At 34.0% G+C, this 18,767-nt stretch overlaps 2 protein-coding genes across 3 annotated transcripts; both read left to right on the plus strand.

The window, feature by feature from the left end:
* The first annotated feature begins 246 nt into the window (after positions 1–246).
* Positions 247–8,373, plus strand: LOC117106036 (bifunctional coenzyme A synthase-like). Of its 2 annotated transcripts, none has more exons than XM_033247369.1 (9): positions 247–362; positions 1,758–2,401; positions 2,852–3,072; positions 3,450–3,581; positions 4,731–4,920; positions 5,527–5,676; positions 6,215–6,312; positions 7,487–7,633; positions 7,902–8,373. In XM_033247369.1, exons 2-9 carry the CDS (start codon positions 1,774–1,776, stop codon positions 7,965–7,967), a joined length of 1,632 nt encoding a protein of 543 aa, XP_033103260.1. In that variant the 5' UTR covers positions 247–362; positions 1,758–1,773; the 3' UTR covers positions 7,968–8,373. The 2 variants fall into 2 exon arrangements, with proteins under 2 accessions (XP_033103260.1, XP_033103261.1); XM_033247370.1 differs by lacking the exon at positions 247–362 and adding an exon at positions 1,454–1,612.
* A 1,696-nt stretch (positions 8,374–10,069) lies between these two features.
* Positions 10,070–16,083, plus strand: LOC117106041 (dnaJ homolog subfamily C member 1-like). Its single transcript, XM_033247381.1, has 9 exons — positions 10,070–10,335; positions 11,196–11,297; positions 11,840–11,886; positions 12,014–12,185; positions 13,138–13,560; positions 13,805–13,924; positions 14,469–14,535; positions 14,873–15,198; positions 15,511–16,083. Exons 1-9 carry the CDS (start codon positions 10,183–10,185, stop codon positions 15,580–15,582), a joined length of 1,482 nt encoding a protein of 493 aa, XP_033103272.1. The 5' UTR covers positions 10,070–10,182; the 3' UTR covers positions 15,583–16,083.
* Positions 16,084–18,767: the final 2,684 nt, after the last annotated feature.

The raw sequence follows: 18,767 nt of genomic DNA on the forward strand, positions 1-18,767 counted from the left end.
AAAAACAACAATGCTGTGGGAAACAATGGCTGGATCTCAATAGAGATACAAAAATGATAAGCAACAGCTAAAAAGTAAACGTAAGTAAACAGCCAGAAATAGAACCAGAGCTTTCGGACAACACTAGTTCCTTCTATTTCTATATATGTATGTATAAAACCATATTTATATTTATTATATTGGTTTATATGATTTGGTGAATAATATAAAAATAAATCTATTTGTATGATAGGCCTATTTTGCATGTACAGACTGTAGGCATAAATAAAAAAGGTTCATGTGTGTATATGGTGTAGGTTTCAGTAAATTGCGCATGCTCTATAGGAACGAGAGAGCCCGATGATAAATTTCTTTGCACGCCGGTAGGAATACTTGTAGTATATAATATACAAAGTGCATTATTGCTCTTAGAAGTTCATTTAAAATGTGTTTAGGCCTAGGCCTAATTGAGCGAATTGTAGGAGGAATAGGTTGTTTAGAATTACGTAGGCTAGGCTCAGTACTCAGTAGGACCTATGCCTACTAGGTAGGCTAGCTAACCAGCCAGCCAGGTCAGCCCAGGGCCTACCTAGCTAGGGCCTAACTAGCCTAGCCAGGACCTAGTCCTAGGCCTAGCAAGGTAACTAGTGCTGGTGTAAATAGGCGGACTGCCCTGGTGGTGGACCATGTATGTACCTTGCTTGGGCTTACTTAGTTATAGCCTCAGCCTGCCCTGGATATGCCTATATAATACTACACTTGTGTACTGACTGTTCATTATAATTTTGGCAAAGAAATTATCATCGTGATTTTTTGTACATCTATTTTGTGAATTATATTAGGCTAAACAGGCCTAAGCCTAGCTGGCAGGTCTGTCTTCACAAATTGGAGAGGAAAATTCCAAGGTAAATAGGTGCGCAGAATCGTAACTGCTGTACAGTGGCGGCGGGGAGAAAAACCACAAGTCGTCGGGGGAAAAAAAAATTCAAAAAAACTTTATGTATTTTGTACATATTATTATTAGATGCTAGAATTGATTAAATAAGCCTTTGAAACCCCTAAATTGTCATTTTTGGGGGTCTACGTCCCCAGGACCACTTTCAAAAGGTTTGTAGCGACGAGTGACCGCGCCCACTTTTTTGTCGTCGGGGACATCATCCCCCCCATCTGGGACTTTGGACCCCCGTTGGGCAAATCCTGATGCCGCCACAGCTGCTGTACTAAATAGTAATAACATACATTGGTTGTATATTAAAAGATAGGCCTATGCCAATGCCTAATTTACAGAAAATGTTACACAGAAATCAGCCTTTATTTTCTCAATATGCGTGGTCCGTGGACAGAATTCTAGGGCAAATGTTTTACTTAAGCAAGTTTTATTTTAGTCTGCTGGCCTAGCCATAGATTGCTTTCCTACCTAGGACACACACAGTGGGCCTAGACTATAATAGTAGTAGATCTACTAACAAAAGATATCAATTGTATTTTATACAGCTCTCGAAATACAGGAAGGATCACCATAGATTATACATACATGCTTACATTAAATTGGCCTGGGCATCTTCATTTGAATATGAGTAGCCAACAAATTGTTTAGTGATTACAATGTTATACTGATGGCAAATATGAAATGGTATTTGATAGTTTTCATTATATTATTATGTGGCGATATCATTTTAAAATATATGTTTTTAAAGAAAATCAAATACTATATATATATATACTAATTGAAGTAATGTCTGCCATTGAAAATTGTGATTTATGTCATTGTTTTATAGATAAAGAAAAATCAAGATGTTCCGCTGCGGATTGCTGGTCCTAACATCACCAATACATCAGCTGCTCAGCCGTATTACTCCAATTCTCAATGAAGCAGTTTCGCTTATTAACGAAACATTAATTATCCATCTTGAGCCTGAATTTGACAGAGTATTAAACAAAGTGTCTGTACATACCACGCCACCAACTGAATCCTTATCTAAACTTGTGATGAACATCTATGCGCAAGCTGGAAATAGCAAACAGTGTCCAGATGTTCGCATACTCCTTCATAACATTACCACTCTACCGAGTACATGTGCACTACCACATATGATTTCAAGTCCTGTTGAAGTAGTTCTTACAGACTTCCAAGACATTGGTTCCAACTTCAATCAATTCTTAAATACAAGCTTCACCCTACCGACAGCCCCAAAAATTCAGCAGTTATCAAATTGTTCGGATGATAACCAGGATGTTAGGGATGTCAATGATGAAGATGTAAAAAATGGAGTGAATAATGTTTTGCAGACGTACGGACATGTTGTACTTGGTGGTACATTTGATCGACTTCATAATGGACACAAGATTCTCTTGAGCGAGTCTTGCTTAAGAGCTGAAAAGAAGATCACAATTGGTGTAACAGACGGGCCGATGATCAAAAGTTAGTTTATTATTGTTTTAATTTTATTCTGGTGAGAGATTTACCGGGGGCGGATCCAATGATGTGGGAGGAGCGAGGCGATCAAAGGACAACACTACCCTATTGACATTTTCGTTTTCCAGACTCCTGGAAATAACCTCTGAGGTGTTTGGGCTATCAGTAATTTCTTTTTCTTTTTTCTTTTTACTTTCTGAAAAGGGTGGTGGGGAGGACAGGGCCAGCTCAGCTCTTCCCCCATCCTAAATCCGCCCTGCTCACTGGTCAGTAACAATCATCAATTCTCATTCATACATTTTCATAAATAATGGCTGAAACTCCTATACCGTTTTTGTTTGCGATTTTTTTTCAAATTTCTAATGCCAATTCTATGGGTTGGTCAGTAGTAAATATAGACCTACACATATTCTTTGAATAGAATGAAATAATCATATTTGAAATGTTATTTCACAGAGAAAACACTGACAGAATTAATTCTACCAATCGAGGAGCGATGCCTACATTTAAAGAGTTTCTTATCAGATGTTAAGCCGCAAGTGTTACATGATCATTCCCTAGTTCCTATAGTTGATCCTTTTGGACCAAGTATAGTCTATGCTGACATGACAGCTATTGTTGTCAGTGAGGAAACGAAAGGAGGTGGGGATGCTGTCAACAAGAAGAGGAAAGAAAAGGTTAGTTGAAGTTGCTAAACTTGGTTTAGTTTTTAATGGGTTTTAATTATACACATTTTTCTCAAAAACATGAAGCTCTTTTAATACCTTTTGTCTTTAATTTATAGCACCTGTGTTGTGTGGCACATTAGTTATCTGCATATTTAATTTAAAGCAATTATAGGGTGTGGTCTACAAAAAAAAAAGGGAAAAAAAAGAAAATGTTTGTTTTTGTGAGCAGTAAACACTAAAAATAACTACAGTACTAATGGTGATCTTACATGATTAGGCCTATTATTATTATTGTTATTATTATTATTATTATTATTTATTATTATTAATTATTATCATTATTATTATTGTTATTATTGTGCACGTTTATTGTATTTTCATTTCAGGGGCTGAATGAACTGGACATTCATGTTATAAGTCTTGTTGAAGACTGCCATCATGCTGAGCATGAGGAAGTTAAGATCAGCTCGTCCAGTCAGCGTATTCGTCTTCTTGGAACCCTTCTAAGACCGCCACTGGTAGGCATTCTAATGAATATTTATCAACCTATGATGCATACTCAACTGAATGATCAATATGTTTGAATTCTCATAAAAAAGGATTAATCAATACCCTTTTAATATTTATCAAAATGATAAATATTTAACAGAATGATTAAGATAATGTTTATATATTCATCAGTAAAATTTATGTGGTAAGTTGTACCATTAAAACAGGCCTTGTACAAATTTGAATTGACCACTTTTGTTATTGGCAATAACAAAAGTGCTTTTATCATTTTATATTTATAATAAAATTTTAATAATGAAAATAAAAATTATTTGATTCTGTGTTCAGAGATAATATTGTAGTATGGGTCATTCCGGCTCAAACCAACCACCATGCCCATGTGACCCCCTTGGATTTTCAGCTTAAATTTCCAAGCGGTTTTTATTTGATTTGAACTTTGACCTGCTATTTAGAATACATTAAAATCTGTTTATTTTTTTTAAATCAGTTCTCACTGAAGAAAGTTTAAACTTTTACTTACAATGATGATATGTGTATCTGTATACTGGTATAAATCTCTTATATTCATGTCCATGGGGGTCATCCAGCCGGTCAAAGCAGGGGTATTTTTAGGGCCAATGGTCCTGCAACCATGTTCAGGACCCTATTATACCTTCATTATTACCTTAATTACCTTGCAAACTTTTATATATGCAGTAGTATGAGCATATTCATCACAGGTTTAATTTGAACTTCCGTACAAAGAATGGTAAGATATGATCCTCCGAAAAAGCGAAAATCTATTTTTGCACAAAGCTTTTGGGGATTTTTGGAGGCATATAACATTCTAATGAAATACGCTACCCAAATTCGAATGGTATTTCCTGAAAGAGGGGCCAAATATCAGTTTATGTAGCAATTTTCAATTTTTTATCTTTGTTATTCCAGGAGATATAGCTTTGTAAAAACCATTTTGTAAGAGCCATTACTGCCATGAAAAATGGGGCGTGGTGCCTAAATTTCAAAAGGTCATAACTTAAATACCGCTTGGAATTTGGAGCTGAAATTTTGGATTCTTTTTTTTTTTTAAATATCCAAAGTGGGTCACATGGGAACTTTCAAATTTCTGGCTGATATGAGCTGGAATGACCCATATTCATGCCTATTGTTTTTTTCAGATACGTCCTAATTTACCATCCAAGCCTTACCTCATTGGTCTGACAGGTGGCAGTGCAAGTGGAAAGAGCTCAATTTGCAAGAGGCTACACAAGATTGGAGCAGGTATTGTGAAATGCGATGAGCTTGGACACAAGGCTTACGAGCCAGGAACAGAAACATTTAAAGAGGTTGTGAAACAGTTTGGAGAAGGTTGGTTTAAATTAGGTTAATTAAAAAGTAGCAAATTTTCATTTGTTTGTTGAATTTGTTTTTTTTCCTAATTATATGTTATTGTTATCCGGCTTTGTAGAATGTTCAAGAATGTAGTTATGGTGAGTGAAGGTAGGCCACACAGCCTTGAAGTTTTTCACCCAGTCTAAAGCTAATTTATGGCTCTCCACCCACCTTTATTAACCTCTACCCACCTTTATTAACCTCTACCCATCCTTAAAATCCATTTTTATTTTTTAGAGTTTACCAGTGCTATCACCCACCCGCCTTCAAAATGTCAACCACCCACCCTTAGTTTTCCACAGCTACAATCCTGAATATTAGATATTTGTACATGAGCTTTTTGCAGAAGTTTTTAGAAAGTGTATTGTACTTAATGCAGTAAAATACGTTTAATGAAGTACCCCTGCGATCCATATATATTTTTGGCTGAAGCCATCATTCTACTTGTTAAATAATCTAATTTTGTGTGTGTGTTGTTGATTTTGTGTTTTTAGAGTGATGTTCTTCCTTTTTTTGTAATTTTACCTAATTTTATTCTTTAACAGCCAATTTTTTTTTATAACAAACTGTTTTGTTTTTCAGCCATTGTAGGTGAAGATGGTTTCATAAATCGTAAGATGTTAGGTGCTAAAGTATTTTCTGATGCAGCCAACTTAGAGAAACTAAACCAGATCGTGTGGCCAGCAATTGCCCAGATGGCTAAAAAGGAAATAGAGACATTTTCTGAGCAAGGTAAGGTTTGTATTTAGTAACTGGGAAGTTCTAGCACGGAGGTAATTCTTGTAAGAATCCATGGATAAGCACTTTAGAAAAGATAACTTGTCCACTGGCAATTGCCCGTAAGTACATGTTTAAGGTAATTGTTTGGCTACTTGTCTGAAACACTTATTTTTGAGTGATTGTCCAAGGATGTGTGTCTGGTGGCCAGAAGTACTGTATATATCTGGGCGGTAGATGTCAAAGAGGAACTTGTCTAGGTTATTTGTCCGGTGATAATTATCCAGGGGTGAGTTACCATGGGTACTGTATTGGAAGGTGATTTTTCAGGAGTACATGTCTTTGTCTTACTGTCCAGGGGTACTAGTCTGGGGGTAATTTTTAAATGGTTATTTATACATTCCATGTTCAATTGGTCCATGTATGCATGCATTCAAACAGTGTTTGCCAGCCTATACAATTTTAATATAGTCAATTAAATTTCCTCATTGTAGTAAATGTGAATACAACATTTTTAACTAGAGATTTTAATTTGATTTATTTGGTTTTTCAGGATTGGAAGTGTGTATTCTTGATGCTGCAGTTTTGTTGGAAGCAAGTTGGGACAAAATGGTACATGAAATTTGGGTTTCTGTTGTACCTGAAGCTGAGGTAATTATTCTTTGAACAGTTCTCATTATTAATATTAAAACTTGGCCTTAGTTAAAGTGTTCTTTTAAGGAAATTGAAACGCTGTGTACATGTATATACCAGCATATCATATGATAATAAATATTCATAGACTTTACAATATTGTACCAGTAAAAATGAGGATTTATAAAGAATACACTTAATCCTTCATTTAAGTGTCATTTCAATTTCTAAAAGGTGCACTGTACAATTCATCACAAGGTCCTCAGGGTCTCAATTTTGATTTTCTAACAAAGTAGGACAAATTAAGTCCTTTTCACTATTTAAGCCCTGTCCACACTATGAAATTTTATGTAACAAATTTGTGTGATGTGCCCATATATGGGCATCATGATGCCGTATCATAGTTGTTTTGTCACATTAAATTAGACAGTATCGTCAGAGCTTTACGAACACATATTTTCTTCGCTCTCTGTGAGCATATTATGAAGAAAAAGGCGTTTAAAAGTATTAAATTCTCATACTCATGGTTAGTAATATTAATAATAATAATAATAGATGGATTTGTATAGTGCAAATAAACAGTTAACAAAGTGCTTTGGGACAGCTTCAGATTTGAAATACCTACCAGAACTACAACCACTGCAACCCAACCAATGCTCTATATCTTCTGCACCACAAGCACTGGACCACAATTAATGCACCACAACCACACCACACCAAAACTGCTGCACCACAAACATTGCTTCACAACTGCTGCACCACGATCGCTGCATCACAGCCGCTGCACCACAACCGTTGCTCCACTATCGCTGCACCATAACCGCTACATCAAAACCGCTGCACCACAATTGCTGCACCACAAATGTTGCTAAACAACTGCTGCACCACAACCGCTGCACCACAACCGTGGCTCCACTATCACTGCACCAAAACCGCTACACCACAACAGCTGCAACACAACCATTGCTCCACAATCACTGTACCATAGCCGTTGCACCACAACCGTTGCACTGCAACCATTGCACGATAGCTGAACCACAACTGCTGCACTGCAACCGCTGTACCACAACCATTGCTCCACAATCACTTCACCATAACCCGTCTTTATCACAACCGCTGTACCACAACCTCTACATACAGCTCCCACCTAACGTACAGTTTTTCATTTGATATCATGTATTGAATTTTCTAGGCTATAAAGCGCATAATGGAAAGAGACAACCTTCCAGAAGAACGTGCTAAAAATCGTATCCAGTCACAACTTAGCAATCAACAACGTGTTAATGTGGCGAACGTTGTCCTTAGTACGTTATGGGAACCTGATATTACTCAAAAACAGGTATGTTTAAATGTTTTAACTTTTTAAATATATGTGAATAGGTCTTACCAAGACCATGACTACAGTTACCTTTTTTCAAAATGAATTCAATGCTCACGCAGTGGCTTAAAACAAAATCAAAATATATTAAAATGTATTTTCTGTCTAATGTTTCAACACTGAGTTACATAATTTTCATTTGGTATTATAAGAAATTTTGGTTCTTCAGAAAATAGTGTATTGTGTAAATATATGTGTTGAATGATAAATAATGTCTACTATTTTGCAGGTTGAAAAGGCTTGGACTGGATTGATGGAGAGGATTGGAAGTTATGATGCACAACATAAATTATGATGATTATTACTATCATTTGTAAAATTAAAAGATGTAATTAATTATTTGCACTAATTTACAATAATGTCCAATCTGATTTAAGATTTCCACTGGGTTATTGGAAATATTAGATTTAAAGTGAAATGTTATATTTTAATAATTTATTATTGTTATTTTATAGATTATATTATCATTGTATGTTTTTGTGTAGCATTTAAAATATTTTGTTATTCAGTTAATAAAATAATATAATAAAGTTTCGAAACTTGGAATATGTGATGTATCATCACTTCATTTCATTTTCATTAACACATTTATTCCACCAATTGCATTGATCTGAATATGAAAATTCCATATGTTCGTATTTAAGTGCATTTATATAATTTGAACCCTGTTCAAGAGAATAAATGAGAAATATATTGAATTATGTGGTTGTATTTATTCATTTATTTAAAATTTAACATGGAGTGCTCTCACAAACCACAGCCTAACAACCAAGGTACTTCAGAATATTGTATACACAAAGTTATTACCTCTGTCAAGGAGGTTACTTTTGTCTGTCTGCCTGTCTCTCTGTCTGTTAGCAAGATTACACAAAATCTAATGAATTTATCATCATACAATTTAGTAGAATGCTACATAATAAAAGACAGTATTAACTTTTTTCGGAAGGTAAAGTCAAAGGACAAATTATTTACCCTCGTCCATAAAAGAAAATAATGGAATTGGCCCTCATATTCAGGCAGCATTCAAGAAAATATACCTGAATAAAATGGGTGATATCATTATTCCTTCTAGGGTGTGCTGCAGTTTCAGCCATCATACATGGCCTGCTTACTATTTGTATTCAGGCACAGGGCGGAGGTACTGTATGTACTCTGTTCCAGATTGATAATTGTAGATTACTTGCTGTTAATAGTTGTATGTAAAAAAGAAAATATATAAGATTTGTTGTTGGGAATGAGACTGGATTCAATTTGTTTATTTCCAGATATCCAGACGTCACTAGTCAAATATAAAACAAAAAAATATTTCCTATAAAAGAACGCCGCAACATCTTTAACTTTTGACTGGTTTGTATTTCCAAACATAATAAATTAATGTATTCTTGAGGATGACCTACCATCGTCTATGCAATTCTTTTATGGTTTGACACTTAAACAAAAATAAGAGTCTACATGTACAGGAATTGGTTTACGACTGGTGTAACATTAATTAATTGTTTGGAATTAAACAATCCCCTAATTTGCATATTGTAGCATTTTTTTGTAATCAGTGTCTTTAGTATTCTCATTCCTGAAGATGACCAAATAAAGGTCGAAAATTTGAATCATGGCCTCACCCTTTCTTTATTCAGAGTAACGTTTGTTCTATTTTAATATTATTTAATTTAATTTATTTGTATTCAATCGAGTGATGTTGGACAAGCTCGCTTAGTGTCCCACACGTGCTTATATACTTTAATATAAGTCATTTTTTTCATTAAATAGATGAATTGCTTTATTTACTTTAAAATAAAATTGTCCTCCCAAATTTTATGGACGCCATAGAAAATATTATATTCCCGGAACATATAACTAGCAGCAAATCTAAGGTGTGTTTTGTACTAAATCATCTGTAAATCAATAAAAACTGGGTATTTTTTAGGGTGAATTATTGTAAGTTAACTCATACGTTTTTTTTTTAAATTATTTCTCTTTTTCTTATAGAAATGCTGAGGCTCGTTTATTTTTGAAACTTTCAAATATACAATGAAAAACAAATTCTGGGAAGATTTTTTTTTAAAGAAAAATAAATAAATTATAGTAAAATACTGTATTTATTCGAATAAATGCCCGCTTTGAATAAACGCCTAATCCAGTTAGAATTACACACGTTTTCTAACCTGCTTGGAATCAATGTCTTTATGATCACGCAATAACACATTTTGACGGAAATAATGTTTGAGTATTACGTTTTACACCAAAACAAAATAAACGCCTCCCTCGAATAAAACTCAATAATAAACGCCCGGATTTCCCTAGAACACCCTTCCCAATAAAAGCCCCGGTCCGGCCGGCCGTTTATTATTCGATTTTTCCAAAAATGTGTTCAAAATGGAATCGTCCAATTAATTAGAGACTCGACTAGCAACAGCTAGGCCTTCGTTCTCTGTACAGTAGCAGCGCAAGGGAAACACTGACGACGCCGGGAGGAAGTAGGATAGCCTGGCTGATGTGGCAAGTCACTGTTCAATATGGTTCCACAAAGGGTGTACTTGACTGTCATCTGCATAGTGATGATGAAACTGTCTTGTAGTTTAGCTTGGGATAATGAAGAGCTAGAGTTGTTTGATCTTGTAGAAGAAATTCTTCCACAGACATTTTATGATTTCCTGGGGATTGAACAAGTAAGTTTACAAATTACAAACAACTAGGCCTAGCCTAGGCTACTAGGGCCTAGGCTAGGGGCATGGGCTGGCCTAGGCTTAATTTAGGCCCTAGCTAGCTTAAACAATAACTAGCACAGGGCCTGGTGAGCCCTAGACTAAGTGCGGCTAGACCTAGGGTTAGCCTATTATTATTATTGGAGTTCGTCCTTCAGAATGGGGTGTTGTTAAGCTGTTGGTCCCATCCCATCCATGTGCATAAATTAATACTAATACAATATGCATGATCACTGCCTAGCCTAGCCTAGGCCTAATTCCAAAAATTATCTAGGCCTAGGCCTAGTCTCAGACCTGTCAACCCGTATCATTCACCTTATTAAGTCTTACGCATTCCAATCAAATCTTACGCAACACTGGCAAAACTTGCGCTTATCCTAAAATTTGAGTAAATTTTGTTTCTTTTTCAATTTGTAATGAATTTTACTATAACTGACATCCATTATCATAACATTCTACCTCCATGTTTCAATAACTACTGTATCTGAGATCATTATAAACTGTAACGTCCGATCCGGTCTAGCAATATTGCGTTACTTAAACACGGGAGACGCCACCAAACAATAAACTACAACAGCAAATAATGTTTGGTGCAAAAATTTAATGATTGTTTTTAGTATTTCATCCCACTTAGTGAAATTTTGCTGTCATGGAGGAAGGGTGCATCGGGCCCCTAGCTTACGCCCATGGTTTGTCTCCTGTTGTACTTACTGACCATGTCCTGATCCGAAGTTTCTTTTCAACAAGGACTTACAGTTGATAAACATTATTAGTAGTGTCTGATAGTTATCTGATGAGAGTCCTCTGTATTTTACCTCTTGTAGACAGCAACAAGTAGTGACGTGAGGAAGGCCTACAGAAAACTATCGTTACAGTATCATCCAGATAAAAACCAAGAGGAAGGGACAGAGGAGAAGTTCAGGAAAGTAAGACACATTTACTTTATATTATAACATTGTATTAAAGATTATAAATAAACAATAAAGAATATAAACATGTATGTTACTAGAGTGTAATTAGATTCCTCATAAACATGTCAGCTGTTATTGATTCCTGAAATAAACGAAAGAATTGTCAAATTACCTCGGGGATGATTTTAATGACAAATGTTGTTTGAAAAAAAACATCTTATCCTTCATACCCTACTCTTATCGTCTTCTGGCATCTGTAAAGTTTCAAAATATGCCCCAAAATTATTAGATGAAAAATCAAAATTGTAATACTTAACATAAAATTGATGCCAACTTATACGGATTGACCATGAGACTCACACAGATTTTTTTTGGAGAAAAGTTGGCAACAATGTGCTTCCTAAATGATATTATATTCTACCTGTGGTAGAATTCATTGATGGGGTCTAATAAGTTATGTGTCAGTATAATAGCATTTTGTAAACCAAATGCCTTTTATTATTCTGAAAAAATATAGTTTATGCCCCCAATGAAATTACCTTTTTTTTGTTTTTTAGATTGTTGCTGTTGTTGAGGTTCTGAAGAATGAAGGACTTCGCCAAAGGTAAAAGATCGGATGAATACCGATATTATTAGATATTTAATGTTATATGTTTATTATATAGTAGAAACAGTTATCTGTCTGTTTTATGTTTTTGCAAATCTAAAAAATTGTTACTGTACAAATTTAGATATAATGAAATTCTTGAGTTTGGACTGCCAACATGGCGTGAGCCGGTGTACTACTTCCGAAAGGTACGCAAGATGGGCTTACTGGAGATTAGTGTCCTCGTATCGGTCATTATGACAGTCGGTCATTACATTGTAGCCTGGGCAGCATTTTGGGAGAAACGATTTGAAATGGTATGTTTCACTGTAATGTCTGCATCTCTTTTTTAGTTAGTATGCATTAACCTTTAATGTATGAAAGGAAATCTTTTGTGATTAGTTATATTGGTATAATCAGATCTAATTATTATGTATATGAGTCCTTTTTATTACGTAAAATGTATACTGTATTAATCTTCATTTAAAAATTCAAAATAAAATCATGCTGTAGCTAAAATAATTATATTTTTTTATGTATTATCAAATTTAATTCTTGTGTATTTAAACATCTAGCATAAATTCATTTAAATATTGTAAAAAATCCAAAAATATTTCTTTTTGTTATTTTTAATGGTTAGATTCATATTTATTTCATGGACCATTTGTTAGAACATAATTTTTATGAAAATGTTATCCATGTAAAATGTGTTTGTTAAATAAATGAAATATTTCATATGTGATGTTAGCTACATACAGTAATCCATTTACTTACATGAATTGATTGCTGTATAGAAGTTAGTTATTAACTTTCAATTATGATTTAGAAAAGGAAAACTATTTTCCTTGCCAAGAGAATGTAAGTGTAAATGTAAAGTCTGTAAATTAGCAAACACTAAATGGTTTCAAACCATGATTCATTCAATTTAATTTTTTATTTGAATGTTCAATTTAGTTTTTACCACAAACAGTATTGAAACACATTTTTGTGGTTCTTCCATACCTACATTAAGTGGGACAACCAAGTATTCAGTAAATAATAATGATATATTGTAATATTTTCTACTGTCTTAATAATACATTTTCAAATGTGAACTTTTTTTTCAATTTTGGGAGGGGGTGCATATGCATCCATCATACCCCACCACCATTGATACATTCTCTCCGTATATTTTAGGTAATCGCAAATTGTTCATTGTATATGGTTCTCTACAATAAGAATAAGTATTTTTGCTCACTCTTCATAACTCAAACTTTTGTGTAATTTCAGGAATGCCTCATGCCAAAGAAGAAAAAAGACAAAAAGTCTAGAAAGACAAAAAACCAAGATGAAGAAGAGGAAGTAACTGTGTCAGAAGAAATGCTTGCAAATTTTAATATTTCACGTCCAAAATTAACTGACTTGCTTCCAGTCAAACTTACCTCTTTATTTATTTCACAATTAATGCATGTACCATCCATGTTCAACACGTTAAAAGTGTGCTTACAAGAGAGGACTAGACAGTTACCTGAAGAAAATGAGTCCGAAGAACCAGAAGAGATTCGTAAACCTAAAAGAAGGGTCAGAGTTGAGACAGCTCCTGTAGCAGAGCCAATACCAATGAGCTCAGGAAATGGCCCAGTGATTTATAACGCCGTACAAAATGGTGTGATAGAGAACCAAGAAGTGAAGCATGTTTCTGAAAGTAGAATGGTAAGAATTGTTTTTTTTTAGTTATTAGGAATAACTGATGATGTTTTAATTTAATATACCGTATATGTAAGGCAATCTGCGTACTATAAGATGACCCCAAGTTTTCGAAGATTTTTGGACAGTTCTTGTATGTCAGACGTATAAGACGACTCCCTGTTTTTCAATGGTAATTTGCTTTTTTTAGCCTTGTATTATGCGTGAGAATATACAGTATTTTGTAAATGCATATATTTTGATTCTGCAGGGTATGGAATGGACAGCGGATGATGTAACTAAAATGGTTCGCTGTATGGCCAAGTACCCTGGAGGCACCACTGAAAGATGGCAGAAGATTGCAGCAGAGTTGGACCGGTCTGTTGATGAGGTAAGACTAGAGAATCTTATACCAGGTATCATTGGTATAATTGCCTGAACTTGAGGTAGAGACCCAGACTATAACCAATTTATACGGATGCACAGGTTGCAATATCAGGTGCCAAAATTATACAGGTGGCAATGTATACAGGTGATATAGTACAGATGAGAAGATAGTTAAATATTATGGCAACTTATACATTAGGAAATATACAGATTGCAAAATTAACATGTATCAATTTTTACCGGTATATATACAGGCGGGAACATTTAGAGGAGATAGTATATTATACAGATGGCAAAATATGGTTTACACAAGTGGTAGCATATGGATGTGACATAATACACACGTGTCCAAACACAACATGTACGCTTGTCACCATGTAGTAATAAAATAATAAATAATAAATGTACAGTTAGTGGATATTTATAGGTGTCAACATATTAATGTGGAAACAGTTGGTGATACACATGTCTAACCATATACAGGTGCAAATAAGTACACCATGTACTTGTCAACATTTACTAGCATCCTGTTTTGTTTCTTGTTGTAGGTGCTAAAAAAATCCAAGTCAATGAAGTCAGGATCCTATGCTATGAATGTTGATGCATCTGTTCAAGGTACATTGAAAATAAAGACTGTCTATGTTTAGTTAATTGTATTGTACAATAATATTTACTGTATTTGAGTAAGTTCTTGAACTTGTAAGAGAGAAAAGATTTTCCTTTTTAATTAAGATGATGATTAAGATGCATAGACAATAACATTTCTATTATCTATCTTTGCATGTCAAACTTTTTTTATTTTTGTAGTCATTAAATCAACAATAGTGTAATGGTTTGAATTTGAGTTTCATTTGAAGTTCATAACGATTCAGTGTGTTAATTGATTTTTTTGAAGCTTTTCTAAAATTTTACCTCAGACAATATAAATTTAACGAAATATATTCCACCATAGGTATCGTCAAAGGTACAAATTCCAGTGTAACCAGCAAATCAGGCAAGAGGCTCAATGAAGAAGAGATATCGGTGAGAAGTGATTTCAAATCGGAAAACAGTGAGGACAATCGTAGGCATAAGACAGCAAAGCCTGTGAAAAGCGCTGAAAGGACTTTGTTGATACAGGATATCAAAGCGGACAGCAACAAGGCTGTTAATGTGAATGATGAGGAGGTCTGGACACAGGCACAACAGAAAGTATTCGAAAAAGCGTTAGCAATGTTCCCCAAAGGAACCAGTGATCGATTTAATAAAGTTGCTGAACAAGTTCCTGGCAAATCTAGAGTGAGTATTATTATTTCATCATTGATATAATGTAATAAAATAAATTTACCTTTCAGAGTCAATGGCTTTATTTCCTTTTCAGTAGCTTTCGTTATCTTCATCAGCTGATATAACGGTTATGAATTTTTTAAAATCATTATTATTTTTATTATTAGGCCAAAATCTAATAGTTGTGTCACCCAAATAAATTTGTGCATGCTTTTTCTACAAATTTATCATCTGTCTAAAATTATTAAAAACAAATTTAAGTTTTATTTTAATGTAATGTAATGTAATGTCATGAATTAAAGAGTCTTTTATTTTATTTTGTAGGAGCAATGCATATTACGTTATAAAGATTTGGTTGAAATGGTTAGAAAAAAGAAGTTAACATCAGCATCATGATGAAACAAGTATAAGGGTGTTGCTTGAAGATAGTAGCATCAAAGCGGACCAGCTCCAGTGCAGAATGAGATGTGTTGTATATGACCAGCGTAATCCGTGATGACAACTGGAGTCATGCAACAGAACTCATGATAATTCAGGGATTTCTTCAACTGCTGGAAGAAATGAGCAATTCCGCCATTTGTTCCTAATAGTCAATGCCAATTGCTGATGCAATAAATGATAATATATATGCAGATGTTAGCATTGAACCGTAGATGGTACATACCTGATAGTGATTCAAACTGCAAAGGTGACCCTTAATTCTTTATAATCAAATGCTTTGGGAGTGGAGTCGGGTTTGTTTGTTAACAAATATTCCAACTCATTTCCAAGATGTTAAACTTATTTAATACTGTATTTTAATACTGTATTAGCAAACTTTTATAAGAGCGTCAGAGGAGGGCAGAAAAAAAAAATTCTGTTTTTTTATTTAGCTAAATGATTTTGCCAAAAGCATCTAGGGGCCTAGGTGGAGGAGAAAATAAAGATAAAAATTTTATTAATGAATATAAAAAGTGTAGTAATGAGATTGATAAGTGCTTTAAATTTATACAATTAAGGAAGAAATATATCTTTGGAGATTTCCAGAGAGTGGAGGGCATAATAAAAAATATTTTTTTTATTTTTTTATTTTTTTTTTTATTTTATATTTTTTTGTGTGCTAACTGGCTAAAAATTTAATTTCAATTTTATTAAAAATCACCATTATTGACTGTCGGAAGGTTCACTAAATACGGTATAAAAAATATTCTTGCCTTATCAATTGAAATATGGGCATGTTTTTTTCATATACATTACCTCAAATTTATGCTTGCCAAAATCATCTCCTTTTAGTGTGTATTGGTATGAGATATTTGTCACTTAATGCATTATAAAAAATTATCAGTTAATAATACTGTATTTTTCTTCTGATGTCATTTGTTTCACCAATGTTTTTTATGGGTAGTCCTAATTGTCTAAATTAATATTTATGTGTAAATAAAAATAAAAGCAAATATAAATTATTACCAATACAATGGGAGTAAAAAAATTTGGCCCAACTGGAAAACGAACGTGGGCTGTACATCGGGTTCCCAGCTGTACATCAGACACCCCAACCAACTTGGACTTTGTGTGGTGAATCTGAAATTAATTGTAGGAAGTCATTTACAATCTATTTTTTTATATAATACATAATGTATAAATATGAAGTGATGCACTTGTATTAATTGCTTATTGCATATTAATGTCTAGCAATTGGCTAAATTTGTATGAAAAATGATTAGCACAAACAATAGAATATATACATTGAATTTATTAGCATTTTGGTTAATTTGGACGAAAAATATTTTGTTTCAGTAATTTAGTCAAATTCAGTGTAGGTTATGATTTGGCTATTGACAGCTTCAACAATGTAGTATATATATATATATGTATATATATATATATATATATATATATATATATTATAATGAATACTGTATATACAGCAATACAGCAGTGTATTTAGACTTGCCACAAGTCTCTAATTTATTGATTTTTCATAGTATTAGCACATTTCGGAAAGCGCCACCAGCGTCAGTTTATGTTGAGAAACTTTTTTGATGCGAATTAGAATCCCAGAAAAAGTATACTATGGAACGCCATGCAAATAAGTAATATGGAACGCCATTGGTGCCAAAATCGATTTATTCTTAAGCATTTTAACTGATTAAGACAAAGATTAGGGACTGGAACCCAGTCTACAGTGTATACTGAGATAATTCTTTTTTTTTTTTTTAACATATGTATATCAGTTATATATATATATTTTTTTATGATATATGCCTTTTCGTCAAAGGCTACACTACTTTTTGAGTATTTTTTTTTGCATCTGCAACTTGCTTGTGGGCAAGTAGACAATTTCCTATCATCCGGTTAGAGGAATAATGGGATATCCACCATTGCGTCAAAAGCTAAAGATAGAAATGAACCGTCTTGCTTTTTCGTGAGTTTGAAGTCATGTAGCTGGCTGTATTTAGAAAGCCTACCTACTGCCGCTGACTTGTAATAAACTATTAACCAGCAGACACATGCTCCCGCTGGGAACCTATGTTTCTGTATACTGTTGCAGCATGCAAGATGCAATATTCGTCTTGCACAGCTTGAGATACTAAGTTACCAATTGTACTCAAAACATTTAAGGTGTTTCAACCAATCCAACAGACTATTTCATTTATGGTTTATTGTTGTAATAACAAATTAATTGTATATTTAGTTGACTGTCATTTTTCGACCTATTAACAATATCCCTTATGATTGATAATTTTTTATTCATTTATTTTTTCACTATTACTTTCCTCAATTCATTATCTTTTATTGGCATTAAATGCTTGAGCATTTTCTGAATGGGATGCACTTAAACATATTTTAAATTTGATTTTTCTAAAATTAATAAGTGGTGCTATTATTTTGTGCAATTTTATCAACAATAAATTGTTACCACCATGATAACTGCGATGTCAAGTCAGATTTTTGCTTTTGTGTGCGCACGCATGAGGTGTTAAACGAAAGGTCAGAATGAGTGATTGGCATTGTGTTAAATAATTTTTCTCCAGGAAAGGAGACTGCACAGTGACAGTAGGGATCAGGGTGGACCACTAACTTCTATGCAAGATAATATTTTTTGGGCCCCTTAACACACTCTTCATGTGCTGCAGAAGAATGGAAATGGATCATCAGTCACATAAACCCCTTTGCAGCTGATCAGTGGAATATCTAATAATGAGGGGGCTGGAAAATTGCACCTTCCAGGTGCCACAGAAAACTCTCAAGACGTTAAATATCACCTCATTCCCATAGTGCCACATCCCAACCCCACATGTCAATAGTCATAAATAGTGGTGTATCTAGGATTCTTGAAATCAATGGTGGGTGGGGGCTCAATGATTAGGTAAGGAGGCGCTTAGGATGGTTTCTTCAACTCCATCATGTGAAGTTCCTACAACCATCATGTTGATAACATTACAGGCCTACTGCCTAGTCTCATGGCAGAACTTCACGACAGATTGTTGTTTCTTTTTTAAGGTATAAAATGAATTATACTGTAAAGAACAACGTAATACTGTATATATATATATATTTGTAATGAAAAGACACACAAAGATTTCACAAAATGATCAATA

Source organism: Anneissia japonica, unplaced genomic scaffold (assembly GCF_011630105.1).
Source record: "Anneissia japonica isolate Jap-2015-1 unplaced genomic scaffold, ASM1163010v1 scaffold284860_len1800451_cov186, whole genome shotgun sequence".
NCBI lineage: Eukaryota > Metazoa > Echinodermata > Crinoidea > Comatulida > Comatulidae > Anneissia > Anneissia japonica.